The sequence below is a fragment of the Geotrypetes seraphini genome, chromosome 5, assembly GCF_902459505.1.
Source record: "Geotrypetes seraphini chromosome 5, aGeoSer1.1, whole genome shotgun sequence".
NCBI classification, from domain to species: Eukaryota; Metazoa; Chordata; class Amphibia; order Gymnophiona; family Dermophiidae; genus Geotrypetes; species Geotrypetes seraphini.
Window position 1 is genome coordinate 49005197 of NC_047088.1, and position 23101 is coordinate 49028297.

Genomic DNA, 23101 nt, shown 5'->3' on the forward strand with positions numbered 1-23101 from the left:
AACATAGTAGATGACGGCAGCTAAAGACCCGAATGGTCCATCCAGTCTGCCCAACCTGATTCAATTTAAATTTTTTAATTTTTTCTTCTTAGCTATTTCTGGGCAAGAATCCAAAGCTTTACCCGGTACTGTGCTTGGGTTCCAACTGCCGAAATCTCTGTTAAAACCTACTCCAGCCCATCTACACCCTCCCAGCCATTGAAGCCCTCCCCAGCCCATCCTCCACCAAACAGCCATATACAGACACAGTAACAAAGAACAAAAGTCAGGCACTGTAGGCAAAAAAAGTAAACATTTATTAGTTTAACCAACATTTTTTTTTTAAACGTTTCAAATAAATTCTATTTAAGCTCATGTGTAGGGTGAAAGATTTCTATTGTTAAAAAAATGAGAACATTCTTTAGTCAGAAAAATAAAAATAAATAGAAGCATTGCACATACATGCACAGATACACACACGCACACACACAATGGAGTTGAATTGATTTTGGAAAGAATAACATTAACAAATAGCATAGGTGTTCCGAGGAATAAAAATACAAGAATAATAAGATAAGGACTATAAGGCAACCCTGTTGCTTGTCGTTCTAACCAAATGCATTGTAGGAGGATCAACTTGATAGCAATGCTTATTGTATTTACAGTTTTTGTGTACATTGGCTGAACACCTACAAAACTGAGGGCTCCTTTTACTAAGGTGCGCTAGTGTTTTTAGCACACACACAATTACGGCACGCTAAACTGCACGGTATGCTTCTGGAATAACACCAGCCCAATGCTGGCGTTAAGGTCTAGTGCGCGCGGCAATTTAGCGCATGCTATTACACGCGTTAAGGCCCTAGTAAAAGGAGCCATGTGTATGTCCTATACTAAACCGTTAACATTCAGATCAAAATGAATTTTCTTGTTTTGCGGCATGAGGTTAGTGGATAGTACTGAACTGAGGTGAATGCCTGTGTTTTACCTTTGTTGAATAAAATATGATGAACTATTCACACATGTGCTATAAGCTATCATTCAACTTATTGCTAGTGCTTTTATAAAGTCTATGGTTTTCATCATCGTCATCGTCATTATTAGATATCTTCTGTAAAATATGTGCTATGCACTTGCCCTGATAATTATGCAATAGAAGGAAAGAAAAATAATTATGATTTTTCTTCAGTATTTACAGTACTTCAGATCTGAAAGAAAAAACAGATAGAAGCCAATGCACCAGAATACACTAACACTTTTGTAAGCATCGACATGAGTTAAAAGCACAGTTAGCATGCAAAAATCGACTTCCCACACGCTAACTATGCTTTTAATGCCTGTTAATGGCTTGTGTGAGTTGCAGATTATGCTAATAAGGCAATGAGATGCAATGCAGCTCATTATCTATTACCACAAAGAAACAAACCGCATGTGAATAAGAGTAAAAATGAACACAGACCCGTTAACCTCAGGGAGTTAGAGTTCAGCTTTTGGAATAATGCTCATATTAATGTGCTAACTTTAATGCTAGCAAATTAATGCAAAACTCATTGAGGTGTAATTATATGGGCTGTCACTGTGAACTCATGTTAACAGCCAGTTAATGCTCTTTTTTACACTCTCCTCACAGACTTTGATCCTATGAGAGTTTGTACCTATGCTGTTTGTTTTCAGTATCAATAACTCGTCCCTGTAGAAATATAACTATGCAGTGTGTCATGCATATAGAATACGGTATATGCATATGCTGGATACGTTACATGTAGGTATATTATACAAACGTACTCATGCTGTCTACATATCTTTTTAAGGGTCAGGTCTTATCTTTGGATTATATCCAGGGTACGTAATATACAAAAACTTGTGAATTAAAGACTAAAAAGGATCCTGGGTGAAAACTGCGCAGTTGAGAGATTCTCCCGCATTAGGACCTTCAGGGACCCCTGAGGAAGACAGTTTTGTCGAAACATGGACTGTGTTGGGTCCAAAGTCCCCAATCACTTGGGTCCTAGCTATCTCATCATGTGGATTAATTGACTGTATTTTCAACAAAGCCTGCGTCTTGGACGTCACCTTCTCCACAGTGTTTTTGGTACTTTTCACGGGGCACATCTCCTGTTCAGATGAAATGAATTGACCGACTGTTGTGAAGGTCTACGTACGCATTTACGATGAGCAAGAATCTAACTTCCAGTGTAGCGTTGCTGTTATTTTGAAAAAGAAAATGACATACTAAATGCATCTTTATGGTTCTGATGTATAAATATTAATGCGTTGGCATTCTGGTTTCTACAAGACCCCCCCCCCCCCGGGGTAGGCATCAAACATTTTCATGCAATAAAGGAAAATACTGACCAAATTCTATAAATAGCGCCTAAAGTTGTGCTCGCATATTGGTGTGAATAGCTGATATATGCACACAACTTAATTGATTGGCCTAATTGGTGCTGATAATTGGCAATTAACACTTTGTAATTGGGACTAATTAAAAGTTAAGTGCGCAACTCGGCGCGCACGATTATGTAAAAAGTAAGCGCTAGTTCCAGAGCATGTACCTGAAAAGGGGCAGTGATTAGGGGCAGATTATGGGCTTTAAGTTAGGTGCAAGTTTATAGAATATGTGCCAATATGTGCCCAACTTAGGCGCATTCATTTAAGCCAAGAAAAACCGGGCCTAAATCTAAAAATGATCACGTGTAAGTGGTGCTAAGCGGCACTAAGCGTGATTCTATAACTTATGCATAACTTTTAAAGAATTGCAATTAGCCTGCACTAATTGGCGGTGGTTTTTAGGTGCAATATATAGAATTTGGCTTTATGAGTGCAAATTAACTAAGCTTGATCTGTAATCAGTAGTATTTTTAGTCTTAAAACTTCACTAAGTATGATTTAGAGTACTGCACTGAACAGATGGAATATAAAAATCATCTTGGTTTAGAATGCTATATTTACATTGTCCTTTAGTATGCAGATATTATACACGTGTAATCAGAGGAGACCCATAGCAACGGGCCTCTTATCACACACAACTAACCCTTTCACTGACAACATTAGAACTGTTTATTGATAGCTCTGAAGTCCCAGCTTGCATTTCTAAAGCATCCTCTACTTCATCAAGTTCCATACTGTTAAGTTCATTGCCATTTCTATAACTATTTAAATTAAGGTCCTTTCCATAGAGTGCTGTGGAGGCAATGTTATTACACTGGTTTTGCCTCAGCATTGAGTTTTTACTGTTCTTATATTGACAGTGGATGTAATTGGAAAAGGCCCTGCGATACGTTCTGTTGAAGAGTGTATATACAAGGGGGTTGACTCCAGAGGAGACATAACCAACCCAAACAAATACATTCAGAAGTTCCACGAGAAGGTCTTTGTCACAGGCTTCCTTGCAGAGCACAGACATGATGTTTGTGATAAAAAATGGACACCACATGATAAGAAATAAAAAGAAAACAATTCCAAGAACCTTGGAAGCCCTTCGCTCATTGTTGATAGACTGCATGGTTCCTTTACGATAAAGAGCTCCTTCTTTATTAATAGGAGAGTTTAAATGTGAGGCGCCCTCGTGATTCTGAATCATTGAAATGTTTTCGGCGTTGCCATCTTTCTTTAGACAGTTTAGGCTGCTTCTTCTTTGCTTTGGTACTTCTTCATACATAAACACTGTTGCTTGTCTCTGCAGGACCTGGATTGTCAGGCAGTAGGTAAATACCATAATAATTAAAGGAATGAAAAATGCCACAAATGATCCAACGAGAACAAAGTTATCGTCATTCAGAACACAGCTTCCATTGACAAACATTCTTGAATTATCCAGTAGGCCTATGACTGGAAGCGGCATTGATATTCCTATAATGAGAAGAAGAAAATAAGAAACAATGTGATGAAGATAGATTTGAATGCATAAATCACATCGCCCACACCAGGATATGAATTAATAATATTGTAGGGGAAATAAATCTAACAGTTATACAAGGAAAAATAGATTGCAATGTTTTAAAGAGAACACGATTCAGTACTCATAGTCAAAGTCTACGACCAGTTCCATTTCATTTACACTTTATGTCCTTGACTGCACTCTGTGAAACTACACTGGTGTGAAAGTAGGCTCCCAATTTGAATTTGAAAATATTTCATTTTCTTGCATATACCATGGACTTAAACCCCGCCCCAACAAATAGGAAAGTTAAAAACATCTTTCAGTATGTCCTGTAAAAATCAATGGAATGTTAAATGTATGTAATGAGACAGATGTCCAATTAATAAATCTGAATTTTTCTAAGGTCACTTCAAATATTCATTATGCCACACTAGAAGAAAAATGTATGTTAGTGTTTGCACATGTATGCAGTTCAACAGTTTTACAGAACCTGAGACCTCCAAATGTATTGAAATTGCATGATTTCTGATGGCACTTTTCCTAACTACTGAAAAGGATGGAATGTACAAGAGATCATGGCCCCTAGGATCAAAGGGCCTTCAAAGGTTGATGAAACACTAATGGTTCATGCAATGGCAGAGGACAATCTAGTCACAATATCTTATAAATAAGCATAAGCTCTTTAAACTTGACCTAATCGTGCACTGACAACCAATTATAGATGTAATATGACAGGGTTAACATGATCTCTAAGAGGCATCTCAGTAACCAATCATGCAGCAGAGTTCTGCATCAATTGCAGAGCCTTCAATGCTACAACAGTAGTAGTAGAACTTAGGCCCTGGTAGGCGCCCTACCGGTGCCTAAGTCAATTGAAGAATGCTGTTAGAAATGACAAAAAATGGTGCCAGAATCACTCCTATGTAAGCGCTTTAGGCTGTCGAATGCCAAAGTAAGCATGGCCTAAAGTGCCTATGTAGGTGTGATTCATGCACAGATAAGCGCTAGTTTTATGAACTGTAGTGCTTTGTTTAACTTTTATATATTTTTTTATTTTTAACATTTTTATTATTTTTATTTTATTTTTAACATTTTATTTTTACATTTAACATTTTTACTTTTAATGTTTTTATTATTTGTAATAAAATTTATCTGTGTCATCCATAAACTACTGTTTTGTTCTGGTCTTTTCCTGTTATAATGTAGAACATAGGTCATTCTTTTTATTTTTGTTCCAGCTACAAGGGAAAGCAGGAAGTAAGGCTGTGTCTCCTCAGCTACTGCTGCTACCTCCCCCTGCAGCCCACTGGTCAGACATTCCCTAGCCAGCCAATAAGCTGCAAAAGAAGCAGAACCAGTGGCCCAGGAGACACCATTTGTCAGACAATCCCCAGCCAGCCTCTAGGCTTCAGGGGAAAGCAGGATAGAAAGTTGATGTCTCCTAAGCCACCAGTCTTACCTGCAACAGTCATATTAACTGTGCTAGTAAACAGGCTTAGCATGCCTTTACATGGTTTTTTCCCTGTGCTAAGCTAATTTCTAACACAGCCATAAAACAGCATAAAATTGTTGAATTTAGCGTGCGCTAAAAACAGCCATAAAATTGTTGAATTTATATCCATGTGTTAATATTACCATTAGCATGCAGCCATTTAAAAAATTTAGCACTGGAGCCCTTCCCAATTCCTATTTTGGATGTAGTAAGGGTTCCAACATTAACTTCCTCTTTTACTAAGGTGCGCTAACTGATTAGCGTGCGCTAATCGAATTAGCATGCGCTAAACGCTAACATGTCCATAGACTAACATGCATGCATTAGCGTTTAGCACACACTCATAGAATTCCTACGAGCGACATCAGAACATAAGAGGAGCCTTACTGGGTCAGACCAATAATAATAATAATTTATTTCTTATATACCACTATACCGTGAAGTTCGAAGCGGTTGGTCCATCAAGCTCAGTAGCCCATTCTCATGGTGGCCAATTCAAGTCATTAGTACCTGGTCAAAACCCAAGGTGTAGTAATATTCCATGCTACCAATACAGGGTAAGCAGTGGCTTCCCCCATGCCTTTCTCAATAACAGGCTATGGACTTTTCCTCCAGGAACTTGTCCAAACCTTTCTTAAAACCAGCTACGCTATCCGCTCTTACCACATCCTCTGGCAACGCGTTCCAGAGCTTAACTATTCTCTGAGTGAAAAAAAAAAATTCCTCCTATTGGTTTTAAGATTATTTCCCTGTAACTTCATCGAGTGTCCCCTAGTCTTTGTAATTTTTGACGGAGTGAAAAATCGATCCACTTGTACCCGTTCTACTCCACTCAGGATTTTGTAGACTTCAATCATATCTCCCCTCAGCCGTCTCTTTTCCAAGATGAACTGCCCTAACCTTTTTAGTCTTTCCTCATACGAGAGGAGTTCCATCCCTTTTACCATCTTGGTCGCTCTTCTTTGAACCTTTTCTAGCGCCACTATGGGCTCCTTTTATTAAGCCCTGCTAGCGGGGTTAACGCGCGTGACTTTTCATCACGCACTAACCCCCGCGCTGGCCTAAAAACTACCGCCTGCTCAAGAGGAGGCGGTAGCGGCTAGCGTGGCCGGCAGTTTAGCGTGTGGTATTATGTACGTTAAACCGCTAGCGCGCCTTTGTAAAAGGAGCCCTATATCTTTCTTGAGATAAGGAGACCAGAATTGAACGCAATACTCCAAATGAGGTCGCACATGGAGCGATACAGGGGCATTATGACATTCTTAGTTTTGTTAACCATTCCTTTTTTAATAATTTTCAGCATCCTGTTTGCATTTTTGGCCGCCGCTGCACATTGGATGGAAGGTTTCATCATATTGTCTACAATGACACCAGATCCTCTTCTTGGGCGCTAATCCCCAAGGTGGGCCCTAGCATCCGGTAACTGATTCAGGCTATTCTTCCCAATGTGCATCACTTTGCATTTGTCCACATTAAATTTCATCTGCCACTTGGATGGAGCAGCACTGGAGCATTTAGTGCTCTGGGCCATGGCAGAAACCTCTACCACGGCGTAGTAAAAAAGGGCCATAATAGATGATGATCTTTCTTGTTGGTCTGGACATTTCTTCTTGCTCTAATTTGGCTTTCACCTGTATTAGAATCTGCCTCTAATGAGTATTGCTATTACGGATGTTTCTCTTTATTTTTAGAACCTACTTTAATCTCCCTATTATAGTGACAGTTCAACAGAGAATATATAGACATGTACCAATTTTCAGTAAGGCTAAGGTATAAGTGGAAGTCCATTTGCATACTCTTATGACATAACCTACCCATGGTGCCCTTCAGGTCACATCGATCCATTATATCTGCCTATCACTCAAGCCCAAACACATCAGTATTCTAAATGCTAATGAGTATAGGAGTGCCGGAATGTGAGTTGGCTTTAATATGGCTGTCGTAATATTAGCAATTCATATGTGCAAAGTACAGTTCTGACACAGGCATAAAATTTCTTCAAGGCATTTGCTATATAAGTAATCATATTGCTAACATGTTTTCCTTTTTGGTTGGCATAAACATTCCATTATCTTTAAATCACTTTAATTTTTAAAACTTTTATATACGTGAACAAAAATAAGCAATTCTATTTAGGTAGTGCGCTCTGCTTATGGAACAGAAAGCCATCTTAACTCAATTAGGTGCCTTGGTGAAAGTTGTAAACATCCATTTTGAGTGGCAAATCTGTCTTAAAGATGCTTTGAAGACACTTAGGTTAGAGTTGCCAGCAAGCAAAGTTCATAGATGTGACAGGTTGAGACGCAATAACCGAGGAAATTGCTGCCAGTGTTGGAATTCATTTTAGAACCTAAAGCACTCACTGCCAAAAATCACTGCTGTCAGTGATTGAAGATGACTTGAAATACCTTTCAACCTGATAGATGCCAGTTTTAGAGGGTGCTTTCAAAGACTTGCAAGAAACGACAATGTGGCACAGAATGCACAATAATTTCCATATGGATAAGATAACAGCACAGCGATGTCGGACAGCAATACAGATGCTGACCGATTACACATCTTGAGACATATGCATTATTGTTTGAATAAACCAAAGCCCTACATTAAAGTTTACAGGTTACACATAGGGCTCCTTTTATGAAGCCGAGTTAGTGGTTCAATGCGCGTAATAGCGCGTGCTAATTTGCCGGCTGCGCTAGCCAGTACCGCCTCCTCTTGAGCAGGCGGTAGTTTTTCGGCTAGCATGGTGGTTAGCGTGCGCTAAAAATGTGTGTGCGATAAAGCCGCTAACGCGGCTTCGTAAAAAGAGCCCATAATTATTAATTGATTTTGGTTCAGATGATGTAGAACAACTATGGAAAAAAAAAAAATCCCATATATTCTGATACTACTGCTGCTGTATGAAAATCTTTTCCATTCAGTTTTAGATGGTCTGTAGCAATGAACCCATTTTAAACTGTATAACTTTATTAGTAAAACATATTACCTGAATGTAAAACAACTAAGGATACCCATATTTTAAGCAGAAATTCAAGCAAGATGTAATCCAAGGTTAATGTGTTATAGAAAAGCTACAATTATAAAGCTTAGATCTTTACACTTACATTAAGGCTTATCTTAGCCAACATTATCCACAATTTCTGGATCATACTAATTCTATAATATGTAGGATCACATTCTGTAGGGTCCTATTATCTATTTTAATTGGAATATCCAATGACAGCCACCACTTTAAAATTTGGAGGTTCTATTTTCTGGTCCTTTTCAAATCTGTGCTAAAAGCCCACCTTTTTAATCTGCTTTTAACTCTTAACTTCATCTTCTATTGATATCATAGCCACATCTTATATGAGGCTTGAGGAGGCTAAACCTCCTTAGCCCTATCAGTGAAATATAGCATACTAAATTATGAGATGTAATAAATAAGTTGCTCTGAATCAATATGGTAAAAACAAGTGTTTGTGAAATGATAGTATCACATAAAAAATTCTTATGAAACAACTGCTTCTCGTCACAGAAATGTGCGCTCATGAAGCTACACCATCCAGTCTCTGAAGAGAAAAAAAACACGAAAAATGTACATGTCACTGTATTTAGAACAAACCTACTAAACTGAAAACAAAACATTTACCAGAAAACTTACCCTCAACATGCTTTAGGCTTTCTCCTAGACAAAGTTCTACAAACCATTCTATAAAAATGCTGCACATGTGCTTTCCTTTCTTGAGTGAAGCCTGCTGCAAAAACTGAGGGTCTCCAGAACAGAATGATAACATATGTGACTTGTACCTTTTAGTGACACAAACTCAGAATGTCTCCCAAAAGAAACAATGATGTGCCTGAATAAAACTTTATTGCTCAACATTCAAGGGCAATGAAATAGTCCACTATTATTAATATGGACAAATGCAAAGTGATGCACATTGGGAAGAATAACCTGAATCACAGTTACCGGGGGTTAGCGCCCAAGAAAAGGATCTGGGTGTCATCGTAGACAATACGATGAAATCTTCCGCCCAATGTGCGGCGATGGCCAAAAAAGCAAACAGGATGCTTGGAATTATTAAAAAAGGGATGGTTAACAAGATTAAGAATGTTATAATGCCCCTTTATCGCTCCATGGTGCGACCTCATCTGGAGTATTGCATTCAATTCTGGTCTCCTTATCTCAAGAAAGATATAGTGGCACTAGAAAAGGTTCAAAGAAAAGTGACCAAGATGATGAAACGGATGGAACTCCTCTCGTATGAGGAAAGATTAAAAAGGTTAGGGCTCTTCATCTTGGAAAAGAGATGGCTGAGTGTAAATATGATTAAAGTATAGAAAATTCTGGGTGGAGTAGAACGGGTACAAGTGGATCGATTTTTCACACTGTCAAAAATTACAAAGACTAGGGGATACTCGATGAAGTTACAGGGAAATACATTTAAAACCAATAGGAGGAAATTTTTTTCACTCAGAGAATAGTTAAGCTCTGGAACGCATTGCCAGAGGTTGTGGTAAGAGCAGATAGTGTAGCTGGTTTTAAGAAAGGTTTGGACAAGTTCCTGGAGGAAAAGTCTATAGCCTGTTATTGACAAAGACAGGGGGGAAGCCACTGCTTGCCCTAGATAGGTAGTATGGAATATACTACTCCTTAAGTTTTGGCCAGGTATTAGTGACCTGGACTGGCCACCGTGGGAATGAGAGGCGTTTCATCCCCTTTACCATCTCGGTCGCTCTTCTTTGAACCTTTTCTAGTGCCACTATATCTTTCTTGACCCAGAATTGAACGCAATTCTCCAAATGAGGTCGCACCTTGGAGCAATGCAGGAGCATTATAACATTCTTGTTAATCATCCATTTTTAAATAATTCCTAGCATCCTATTTGCTTTTTTGGCTGCCGTCACACATTGGGCAGAAGATTTCATCGTATTGTCTACGTGGACCCTAGCATCCGGTAACTGTGATTCAGGTTATTCTTCCCAATGTGCATCACTTTTCATTTGTTCACATTAAATTTCATCTGCCATTTGGATGCCCAGTCTTCCAGTTTCCTAAGGTCCTTAGTACAGAACCATTTGGATTGGATAAAAGTAGACTCTTTCCTTTTAATTTCCTTTCGATAGATACTGCTTCTTCGGTAACTAAAGGTAGATTTTTTCATAGAATCTTAATTGAATGATACCTTGCACAGCTGACATAATTGTAAATTCATGTCACAATGCTTGTGCTTTTCATTAAGTGAAAACATTACAATGCCAAGAATAGGCACATTTGGAATCTGCTAGACAGAAAATATGAGAGAGATGTCAGTTCATTAGCATGCATTACAAGAGACAGTTGTTCTTACAATGTCCCATCACTGTACCTAGAGGATTGACGGACTCACCAACTGCCAAGTATAGAGGTTTCATCCAAGGAACTTCCACTCTTAGCAACACAAGGATAATTATATAACTAACATTACAGACAAGTGGATAAAACTAATGCTTCCCTATTTGTTTTACCCCAAGTTAATTGCGTACTGATATTTCATCCTTAGATTGGACCATAACAGCTAAATTGTGTGAGCTTTTTATATTCTATTTCTTTTATTTACAACATGGCACACTTTTTGATTTGAGACCAGATTTTCTCATGACCATTTTCAAGTTCAGGGAATTGTTGAAATGTGTCTATTTAGATAAGCCTTTGAGGATCAATTATATGCTACATTATCTCTGACTTTCCTCTTCTGTGATTAAACATAGCGGATGTGGTGGATTTTATCAGTAATTTTTATTTCAGAATTTATTTTGATAATATTTGATGATTATTTAATTTATTGATTTATGATTGTATTTTTATTCTTCATTTATTTGTTATATTTTGCTAATTCAATATAATTTGTCGTCCTATTCCATGCTTAGGGATGTTTCATCATGTTATAAAAATCTAAAAATCAATATAAGTTGTACCATCCACTGAAATATTAGGCAGTTGCAAATACAGGTCAGCTATACCTGTATGTATAATATTTTATAAATCAGATAATATGTATATGGGGACCAGTTTACAAGTTTTTGCTGTGTGTAAAAATTGCAAGAAAGGCCTTAATAAAATTGTGCAGTAGCATATGTGCATACAAGTATGTGCACTTAGCAATATGGCAAATAGTGTACTTATGCATTCACCAGAGCAGCAGAAATTGGATAGAGCAAAAGTGAAATTGTGATATACATGTGCTTTTTATAAAATGTGTGAGTACATTTATAGAATATTCAAACACATTTAAATCATCTTCAGAGTGGGTACTTCTCCTGCTGGATTTTCAACAAAAAGGTATGGGGTTATGCGGGGGGAGGAGGGGGTGTCAGGTGTCCCTCAGGCATGAGGGAGTGGGTATCTCTCCCGCTAATTTTTTAAAAAGTACGGTTGGGGGGCATGGAGTTCACAGGGGAGGGGGACTGGCCGTAGGAGGGAGTGGGCATCCCTCCTGCTTACCTGCAATTTGAAGGCAGGGGTTTAGGAGGGTTTAAGGGGGAGCAGTAGCAGGAGGGAGTGGCATCCCTCCTGCCAATCAGCAATTTGAAGGCATGGGTTTCAGGGGGGGTCATGGAGGGTGTCTTGGAGGAATCGGTGGGAGGAGGAGTGGGGAGAGGGATTTTTTTTAAAAAAATTGTGTGTTGGGGGCCTTAACCACACATGCCTTCAAACTAAGCATGATTTCTACATGATTAATGCTAGTACAGTAAAACCTTGGATTGCAAGTAACTTGGTTTGCAAGTGTTTTGCAAGACAAACAATACATTTTATTAAATTTTAACTTGATATACAAGCAATGTCTTGCAATACAAGTACATACAATATACACACATCACAACTGAGCCAATGGTTCTTCTCAACACTGCAAGAGTGTCGTGACTTTACAGTCTACAGCACAGAAATATCAAAGAAGAGACAAGTTAATCTAATCATGTATTTTTTAATGAGTATAACTTATGGGCAAACTGGATGGATCGTTCAGATCTTTATCTGCTGTCATTTACTATGTTTCTATGTTACTATGACTGTTCTAAACAAGCAAAGTCTTGCAATACGAGTACGTACAGCATACACGGATCACATCATCACAACTAAGCCAATGGTTCTTATCTGATGCTGCAGGAGTGTAGTGTCTTGCAATACAAGCACATAGAGTATTTTGTATTAAAGTTTTTGGGTTGTGGAACAAATCGTCTGAGTTTCCATTATTTCCTATTGGGAAATTTGCTTTGATATACAAGTGCTTTGGATTACAAGCATGCTTCTGGAACGATTATGTTCGCAAACCAAAGTTTTACTGTATTCCTGCCTTGTTATAAAATTACCTTCATAATAGGTCGGCTGTCAAAGCCTTAATTTCCTGTCAGTGCCTGAACCAATCAGCATTCAGGCACTGACAGAAAAGTAAAACTACAACAGCTCAGACTCTGATGGAAAAGGTTGTATGGGAAACAACGCGTTTCCCTGTACTAATGAGCTCCTTGAAATGCCTTAGCAAAGGATTCTCGGTAGCAGCAGTGACGTACCAAGGAGGGGGCGGGGGGGGGCGGGGCACCCCGGGTGCCAGCCCTGAGGGGGTGCTCCCGGCCTTGCCGTTCAGTCCCCCCCACCCCCAAAGGACCGCTCGCCCCACTGACCTTCCTGCACCACCTGTGAAGCAGGATCGCGACGTCAGCAATCCCTGAGCTGCTTGGATGCTGCTTCCTGCGCCGCGGTCCCGCCCCTCCTCTGACATCAGAGGAGGGACGGGACCGCGGCGCAGGAAGCAGCGCCTAAGCAGCGCAGAGATTGCTGACGTCGCGATCCTGCTGCGGCTGCTTCATAGGTGGTGAGGGGAGGCCAGGGGGGCGAGCGGTCCTTCGGGGTAGGTCGGGGCATCAGGCCTTCAGGGTGGGGTGGGCGGGCAGGCAGGCAGGCTTTCAAGGGTGAGGGGGGGGACAGGCAGGCAGGCAGGCCTTCAAGGGGGGACAGGCCTTCAAGGGGGGGGACAGGCCTTCGGGGGGGTGCAGACCTTCAAGGGGTGCAGGCCTTCAAGGGGGAGGGACAGGCCTTCAAGGGGGGGGGCAGGCAGGCCTTCAAGGGGGGGACAGGCCTACAAGGGGTGGGACAGGCCTACAAGGGGGGGACAGGCCTTCGGGGGGGGTGCAGGCCTTCAGGGGGGGTGTAGGCCTTTGGGGGGGTGCAGACCTTCAAGGGGGTGCAGGCCTTCAAGGGGGGGGGACAGGCCTTCAAGGGGAAAAGGCAGGCAGGCCTTCAAGGGGGGGACAGGCCTTCAAGGGGGGGACAGGCCTTCGGGGGGGTGCAGGCCTTCGGGGGGAGGGTGCAGACCTTCAAGGGGGTGCAGGCCTTCAAGGGGGGGACAGGCCTTCGGGGGGGTGCAAGCCTTCGGGGGGTGCAGGCCTTCGGGGGGGTGCAGGCCTTCAAGGGGGGGACAGGCCTTCAAGGGGGGGACAGGCAGGCAGGCCTTCAAGGGGGGACAGGCTTACAAGGGGGAGGACAAGATACAAGGGGGTGGGACAGGCTTTCAAGGGGGCGACAGGCCTTCAGGGGGTGCAGGCCTTTGGAGGGGGTGCAGACCTTCAAGGGGGTGCAGGCCTTCAAGGGGGGGACAAGCCTTTGGGGGTGACCCTGGTTTAGAAGTACACGGAGGGAAGGGGGTGTTCAAAGAGACGTGCATATGCCAAACTTTGGGGGTGGGGGGAAGAAATAATGGGTCTGAAAATAGAGGAGAGGGAGAGAGATGATGGACCATGGGATTTAGGGAGGGAAGGAAAAGAAAGGGAGAGAAATTGGACACAAGGGATGGTGTGGAGGAGGGATTGAGATACTGGATAGGAGGGTAATTAGGAAAAGAAAGGGAGAGATGGTGGACTCTGGGGTGGTGGGGAAGGAGGGAGAGATGCCGGATGAAAGGGTAGTTAAGAAAAGCTGGATCTGTGGAGGGAGATGAAAAAAAGGAAAGATACCAGACTTCCTGGGAAGGGAAGGGAAATGGAAAGGGAGGACAGAGTTGGCAGATGGATGGTTAGCATGCAGAAAGAAGGAGACCCTGGCAAGTAAGTTATCAGAAGAAAACCAGAGCCTTGGACCAACAAGATTTGAAATATAACCAGACAACAAAAGGTAGAAAAATTAATTTTATTTTCTGTTTTGTGATTATAATATGTCAGATTTGAAATGTGTATCCTGCCAGAGCTGGTGTTGGACTGCAAACGTGAGCTAGGATTTAACAGAGAGAGGAAAAGTCCTTTTTGTTTCTTTATTTTATTTACACCACAGCGCCAGAGTGGTTAGGAGAAGCCAAAGGGGGTGAAAAAGCTATAAAACCTACCAGGAGTTTTGAAAAAAATCACCCAATTGGGCAGGAAAATCGAATTTGTAACAGCGCTGCTTGTGTGGCATTAGGCTATGTAGTGATCGAAAGAAAAAAACAGACCTTTGCACATTTTTGCACTATATGGTGGGTGTATGAGGAGATTCACATTTCCTGCACAGCTAAGTCCATGTGAAGTTACCTTGTGCTGTATTTGACATCTAGCAAGGTCTCTGTTTGAAAGGAAAGATCTAAACTTAAAAATGAAATGGCCAGAAGTTATGGTAAAAGCAGATAGTGTAGCTGGTTTCAAGAAAGATTTGGACAAATTCCTGGAGGAAAAGTCCATAATCTGTTATTAAGACATGGGGGAAGAGTCTGCTTGCCCTGGATCAGTAGCATAGAATGTTGCTACTCTTTGGGTTTTGACCAGGTATTAGTGTCCTGGATTAGCTACCATGAGAATGGGCTACTGGGTATGATGGACCATTGGTCTGACCCAGTTAGGCTATTCTTATGTTATGTTCTAATCTGTAGGGGCCTTTGTTTTCACTTCTTATTTTAATGTATTTTTTTTCTGGGAACTTATCAGTGTTTTTTATAATGGGAACAAAAATGGAAGAGAATTAATGTGTGTGGGATGAGGGGGTAACTAATTTCTTCAGCTAAATAATTCAATCCACTTCAAACAGACATAGGAGAACTCACGCACCATTCACACACCCTCCAACCAAAAACGTCAAAAGAAAAAAACTGTTCGACAACCTCCTAGCCATTCGAGCTGCAACACTCGACCCCCAACTCTACAACCAATTGACATCGACCACAGACTGCAAAACCTTCAAAAAGAAATAAAAACCCTTCTATTCAAAAAACACATAAAACCGAACTAACACAATCAGAACTGTCCCAAGCATCACCTGCAACTACTCCATATGTACTTCTGATGTCATGACAATTCAGACATAATTTATGTTATGTTATGTTTGGAATATAAGAAAATTTTCACTGCCTGTTTCTATTCTGACCATTTATTCCGTTTCATGGTCATTACAAAAAATATTTTTTTACATTGGGGGGGGTCAAAAAATGATGGGCCCCGGGTGCCATATACCCTAGGTACGCCACTGGGCAGCAGCCATGGAGAACCTTTTTCTGCATCCATCGGCAGGAGAGTTTCCTTGCAAGTAAGACTGGTTAAAACCAGTCTTACTTGCAAGGAAGCCTTTTGTGATTTGGGGGCCTTTCACACTTCAGACCACTGGGACAGTGTTGGCAAATGACAGGGAAAAAGTAGAACGGGTGGTATGAGCCTAGGAGCAAAAGCAGCTTGCATTCTTGCTCCATTCATAGCATCACGTGATCTCCCCCTAGATAATTTTGTGCCTATTCCTAAAAGGCCCTTTTATGTGCCAGAACAGCTTATCTTATTGACCCCTCTACTGATCTGCTTTCCTCGTGATTCTGGCAATCCGCTCATGGAAAACATATTGTAAAAAATACCAGTCTGCATTCCTAATCCATGTCCACACACTAAGAGGCTTTTAAAACTGGACACACATGGCTATCGGATAATACGGGTGACTATCTCATGCAGAGATAAAAATCCATTATTTATTGATATACACTTATCAGTTCCCAAGACTATAGCTAGTTAAAAGAAGAAAAAAAATTATGGTCTTCCTGATCCGACACATTCCTAAAAATTCATTTAGGTCAGGAAAGAAAAAACACATCAAGCACCTTGATAGAAAGAGGAAATGAATTGGTAATGATCTGGAAAATTAGGAGCGCAGCAGGGAAGAGGATGTGTCAGGCATTTCAAAGCAATGAACAACAATTGTGTGGGGCTTGGAAGGGGAGGAGCCAGTGCAATGGGACCTTTTTTTTTCATGCACAACCTCTTTAGACAAGAAAACGAGAAGACCTGCATATTCAACTAATTAATATTCTTTCTACAGATGCACCTCTACTTCGCTGCCTTTTAGAACACTATTTATTTTTAGCAAGTTCCTGTGCTTGAATTTATACTACCAGCCTGCACCAAAAGATGTACAATAAGTAGGTGCATGTACAAGCCTCCAGGTTTCTCAAATAATGGGGCCGATTCACTAGCACAAGATTAACTGTTAATACAAATCAATCTAAATTATGAAGGTAAATTTATAACAGGGCAGGAAGGTACCTTTACAAAATACTAGCAATAATCTTGTAGAAATCATGCTTGGTTTGAAGGCATGTGTGGTACAATGCATGCATTTTATAAAATACAATAATACAAAAAAACAAAATCTCCACTTAGCTGAGAGCCTGCTCTAATGGAAGAAAAGCCTCAGGTTTTATTGGCAGAGCTCAAGCTCAAACCACCACCACCACCACCACCACCACATCACTGGCAAAAACCTTCCATAGAGTGACAATCTGCTCAGGTTTAAAATTGGTCGAGGACAGAGATTTTTGTGCAAACTGAAACCACTGTGATAAAACCTGAGGCTTTTCTTCCATTAGAGCTGGCTCTCAGCTTTACCTAAGTGGAGCTTTTTGTAGTATTATATTTATATTTCCCCACTTCACCTTTTGCAGTATTTTTATCAAATACACGCATAAATCATGACTGACATGTCCTGTCTAAACTCCACCCCTGAGTATGTGTACTGCACGCTCTGCATATATGTCTCATAAGTGTGATCTTATTTTCTATGTGTATAAACCAGCAATATCACTCCAATACTCTTCTTCCCTTCCTTCCCCCACCCCACCCTACCCGATGTGCCTCTCTTTCTTCTTCCTGGCTGCCTCTGGGTCCAACAGCTTTCCATCAGTCTTCCTTTACTTCTTCCTTGCACATAATATCTCTCCCTGTATGCGTTTCTGTACAAAAGTCCACCACTGTTCCTCTCACTCAACTGCTCTCCCCCTGCCCATGGACTGGCTGTCGTCCCCCCCCCCCCAATCTACCTTAAAACCTGCATTTGTGTGCAAGCGTTACAAGCAGTAATGGCAATCCGCTTCAGCTGTCTGCTGATGAGTCTATAGCCTGCTCTCTGACACTCCGATATCCTACTGTTGTGGAAATAGGAATTTATGTCAAAAGGGGGCGGCAGAGAGCAGGCTCTGGGCTTGATGGCAGTCAGCTGAAGTAGATCACTGTTGCTGCTGCTGGTAACTTTTGCAAAGAAACACAGGTTTTAAGCTGGATGGGGGTGGGGCGGCCAGCTCATGGGCAGGAGGAGAGTAGTTGGGAAAAGCAGTGCTAGACCCGGAGGATAAGAAGAAGGAGAGTGAGAGATGTTCGACATGTAAAGTGGAGTGGGGTGGGCCCCCAACTGCTCTGGCTCTCTGGCATTGCCTGGTTGCCTGAATGGTCAGTCAACCCTTGATAGAACTGCCTGCCAAGTGATTTAACCATGATCACTAAGAGCTCCTTTTACAAAGGTGCGTTAGGGCCTTAGCGTGCAGAATAGTGCATGCTAAAATGCTGCGTGTGCTAGACGCTAGCACCTCCTCTTGAGCAGGTGGTAGTTTTCTGGCTAGCACACGCTATAGCACGCGCTAAAAACGCTAGTGCACCTTTGTACAAGGAGCCCTAGGTGTATCCTTAACCTTGGCTTCTGTAGGTATCAGCCTGCTGCTCTAATCTCTAGGTTATTCTTTATCAACTCAGAGTTCTATTAAAAAGGACTTTTCTTTTTGGTGTCAGGTCAAAAGCGCGCCGGGATAAAGGCGCGCCCAGACAATTGAGCGCAGCGTGGAGGCACGCGCTGCTCTAAATTACTGTTTTTAGAGCTCTGACGGGGGGACTTGGGGGGAACCCCCCCACTTTACTTAATAGACATCGCGCCGCGTTGTGGGGGCGTTGTGGGGGGTTTGGGGGGTTGTAACCCCCCACATTTTACTGAAAACTTCACTTTTTCCCTGTTTTTAGGGAAAAAGTTAAGTTTACAGTAAAATGTGGAGGGTTACAACCCCCCAAACCCCCCATAACGCCGGCGCGATGTCTATTAAGTAAAGTGGGGGGTTCCCCCCCACGCCCCCCCCCGTCGGAGCCCTAAAAACAGTAATTTACAGCGGCGCGTGCCTCTGCGCTGCGCTCAATTGTCCGGGCGCGCCTTTGTCTTTCGCGCCGTTGTCTATGAACCTTTCTTTTCTCATCCTATAGAGAGAAAACAAATGTTAAGAACAGTAATGGGCATCAGAACAGGGGTGGCCAAAGAGGCCATGCCCCCCCCCCCAAAAAAAAAAAAGAAATTGGCAATTGGAGGTCAGAGGAGGAGTTATGGCTCTCCCGACTCCCGCACCCACCTCCTCCCTGGCTGTTTTCATTTTAAATCTTCAAGCAGCTGTCAGTGGCAATGAGTTAGGCTGCTGCCCCGGAAGTTTTCATTCTGCAGTATCCAGTTGTGGCAGAATGAAGGCTTCCAGGGCAGGCTGACGGCAGCAGGCTCACTCGTTGCTGCCGACGGCAGCCCGAGGATTTAAAATCAGAGCAGCCGGGGAGGAGGTGGGTGGGGGAACTGGGAGGCAGCAAAAGAGGTCTAGGGGGGAGCCTTTGCCCCCTCCCGCCCAAACAAAAAGGCGTTCCGCTGCCTATGAGAAGTTACATGTCAGAAACACATTGGTAATACAACAGAATAATATTCCCTTCCCCTCACGTCAGTTGTAGAATTTTGCCACATCCTATAGTCACACTGTGCTTTAACAAGGTTAAACAATTAAAGAATGTTTTATATATACTGTGAGGTAGATATTTAAAGCACAGCTGAGCAGCAACATTAACCAACTAACTGAAACTGATTAGCTTTGGATATTTATGTGTAGAAGCTCCAGCTAAAGTTTTTTTTTTTTTTTTAATTTATTCAATTTTCTATACCGTTCTCCCAGGTGAGCTCAGAACGGTTTACATGAATTTATTCAGGTACTCAAGCAATTTTCCCTGTCTGTCCCAGCAGGCTCACAATCTAGCTAATGTACCTGGAGCAATGGGGAGATTAAGTGACTTGCTCAGGGTCACAAGGAGCAGCGTGGGTTTGAACCCACACCCTCAGGGTGTAGCGTTTAACCACTGCACCACACTCTCCCTAATCATTCAAAATTTGGACAATTCAGTTTAGGAGAGCAGTTGCACAGAATTACCCATGCGATTTTGAGAGGTTATCATGTCAAGAGAAATATTTATGAATGCACCTTAAAGGAATAGCCCACAAATTTTGCCAAATACTGTAAAACATTTCATGGCAAAATGGTGTTATTTGCCTTTAATGTTTTGTTTTGTTTTTTTAACAACCTGAGTTAAATAATGAGATCCAAAGCTGCCAGGGCTAGCTCAACCTAAGAACCAGGTGAGTCCCTGGCCCAGTGCACCGGTTATAAGGAAGCTAAAATTGCAGTGTGGTCTACTTTCTAACTTCTAGAGGGACTAATGCCAGACTGGGATTTTGGCACTCTTTATCATCAGTGCCTGGAACCAGTCCTCATCTGATCCAGCAGGAGAGGTAAACTTGAGAGAGAGAGTGAGATACAGGATCACAGGTGAGAAGGGGGAAGGAGAGAGATACCAGATTACGGGCGTCGGGAGTGCCAATACAAAAGTTGGCTCAAGGTGCCACAGTTCCTTGAGCTGACCTTGGCCTAGATGTACTAAACAGGGTTGGTAAGACTATGTAAGTCTGCTGCAGTCCAATTTTTGGCCGATTCCAAAAGAGTGACTGATGCTCAAACAAGTTTGCATGCAAATGATTTTAGTGGAGATTTGTCATTGTCCCCATCCGATCCTGCTGATGAATCACTGTGAAAGTGACTCAATATCTATGCACAATATCTGTCCCCATTTTTAAAAAAAATTAGGCCCTGTCACCCCCTCCCCCGATAACAACCACGGGTTTCCAAACCCCCCCAATGATGATGGCCGCCCCTGTGACAGTGACACACCCAGAGAGACAGGAGGGATGCCCACTCCCTACTGCCTTAGCAATCCAGTTGTGTATCTGGGCCACCTGGACCCCCCCCCGACACTCCCCTCCAGCACTCCCCCACTCTTTGGGATTCTAGAGTTTTGTTACTCTTTGGGGATTCTGCTTAGAATGCTGCTACTCTTTGGAGTTCAGGAATCTTGCTTACTCTGAGATAATGGAATGTTGCTACTTCTTGGGCTTTGGCCAGGTAATAGGGACCTGGGTTGGCTACTGTAAGAACGGGCTACTGGGCTTGATGGACCATTGGCCTGACCCAGTAAGGCTGTTCTTATGTTCTCATCCCCCAACACTCCCCACTCTACATGAAGAACCTCCTCCCACCACACCACCAACAAAACCCCAAAATAAAGCCCTGGTGGTCTGTCGGGGGGGGGGGGTCAGCTCAGAACCCCCTCCCAGCTCAAGCAACACCCTAGCCCCTCCCGCATACCTCATTGAAGAAGCCAGCAAGAGGGATGCCCATTCCCAATTTCCAGCAGGCCTGCCTCTTGGAAATGTCGGGCCTCCCCTTCCCGGTGCATCCTGGGATGCACTGGGGAGGGGCCTAAGGCCCTGATTGGCCTGGATAGCTAAGGAGAAGGCCCGCCATTTTGAAGAGGTGGGCCTTCTGGCAAGAGGAAGTGGGCACCCCTCTTGCCATCTTCTATAACGAGGTACAGGGGAAGAGCTGGAGGGGGTTGCTTAAGCTGCAGGAGTTCTGAGCTGACCTTCCTCCCCAGCCCACCAGGGCTGTCTTTTGGGTTCTCTTTGGTGGGGTGGTTTTTTAGTGCCAGCTGTGGTGGTAACAGCTCCGACACTCAATGGAATTCTATGAGCATTGGAACTGTCACTGCCATGGCCGGTTCTAAAAACCATGCTACGGTTTTGTAAAAGGGGGTTGGGAGTTATTTATTTTACCAATTTTTTTTTTTAATTGGCATTATAATTCACTGTGAATGTTCAGTATCTTATTTTTTTGTTAACTGCACTGAATTGAGAGGTAGTTGTGGTATATGATATGTTATGTTATGCTATTCATGGAAATATATACCAGCTTTGAGCCGGTGTGATCTTTCATTTCAAGGAGCTTCAGAATGCTGTTGCATGGCCTAGTGCTCCTGGGAAGCCTCATAAAGGAGCTGGTGCTCAAAAAATACCCTACTCCAGTGGTCTTCAATATTTTTTTAAAGCTGGGGCCACTTTGGATTCTAATGAGCTGAATGAAAGCCATTAAATATTTTCCCATGGGAGAAGGGGCCACGTCACTGCTGACATCCATCTCTAGAGCCCATCTTTAGACTTCGTTGGGAAGTATTTTCCAGGCTGTGAACAGTTCCAAATGCATTCTCGTGTCTATTGAGAAATGCCTTGTCCTTCTAACATTTGCTCTTGCCCACCTCTACTTTCCCATTTCTGTCCTGAGCCTGGTAGAGAGACAGAGCAGCAGAAAAAAAATCCAACCAGAAAGGCAATGAGAGTCACCAAAGAGGTCTTCAGATGTTGCCATTGGCCCCCAGGCCTTGCATTGAAGAACACTGCCCTGCCCTCAATCCCCATCCTTGGCTTCACTGACTACCTCTGCTGTTCATTGATCCTCCTCCAGATACCAATTACAGATCCTCTTGTCTTCCAATCCTCCTTCCTGGTATCAGCTCCCAGCTCCCTAGTGGCATTCTTATGGTACTACTGCTAGAAGGCACACATCTTTATTTGGCAGTCTGACTCCTAGCAATACTATTGCAAGACTACTGGTAAGGGTCTAGAAATACCATTTTGAATCCAGACACTGCCAGGGCAATAGCATATGTTTATGTTTATTAGACCTGGTATACTGCTCAAGCTTACAACAGTTTCTAGTGATTAACAATTATCAAAACAAATTTTAAAAGATTGCACCTCCCTCTTCAATTATACACCAGGAGTGACAGGTAAGGAGAATGGGATATTTAAGTTGATGCCAGGGATGTTGATTGGACAATGGAAGGGAGTACCAGTTAGGAAGCTGTATCATTGATGCCAGAAAGGCAGATTGGAGAATAGGAGATATTGTCATTGGTGCTGAAGATGGTGGGGGGAAGGGGAGGGGAGGGGTTAGGGTGAAATTTTAGACAACGCCCCTTTAAAAGATAGAACAATGTTCCTGGAAGCAAAAACACGACATAAAATCTGCCACACAATTTGCTGAGGTACATTGCAGGTTAACAATTCAAGTGTTAAATTTTGTTGCAGTATAAGCTTAATTCCTAAATTTGAAAACCCTGCCTGACTATCTTTTTGTCTAACTAAATCTGTGCACACAGTGATATTTCAGAAATATAATTCAGCTGTATGGGGGAGGGGGGAAAACATTTTAATGGGTTAAATTTATATGTTTAAAAGCCAATTTTAACTGTATAAATATTTTGAATATTAAATCCTATATGGATATTAGGAGATATCACTCATTTATAACTGTAAAATAAGCATTTGTTGATGATTT

At 42.3% G+C, this 23101-nt stretch overlaps 1 protein-coding gene across 2 annotated transcripts in view; it reads right to left on the reverse strand.

Annotated features, from left to right (window-relative positions):
• Positions 1-272: 272 nt before the first annotated feature.
• HTR2C (5-hydroxytryptamine receptor 2C) overlaps positions 273-23101 on the reverse strand; it is a 298238-nt gene continuing 275409 nt past the window's right edge. For both annotated transcript variants that reach the window (XM_033946497.1, XM_033946496.1), the window contains one exon: positions 273-3828. In XM_033946497.1, the coding sequence (XP_033802388.1) occupies positions 2996-3828 (833 nt within the window). In that variant the 3' untranslated portion in view covers positions 273-2995. The remainder of the gene's footprint in view (positions 3829-23101) is intronic.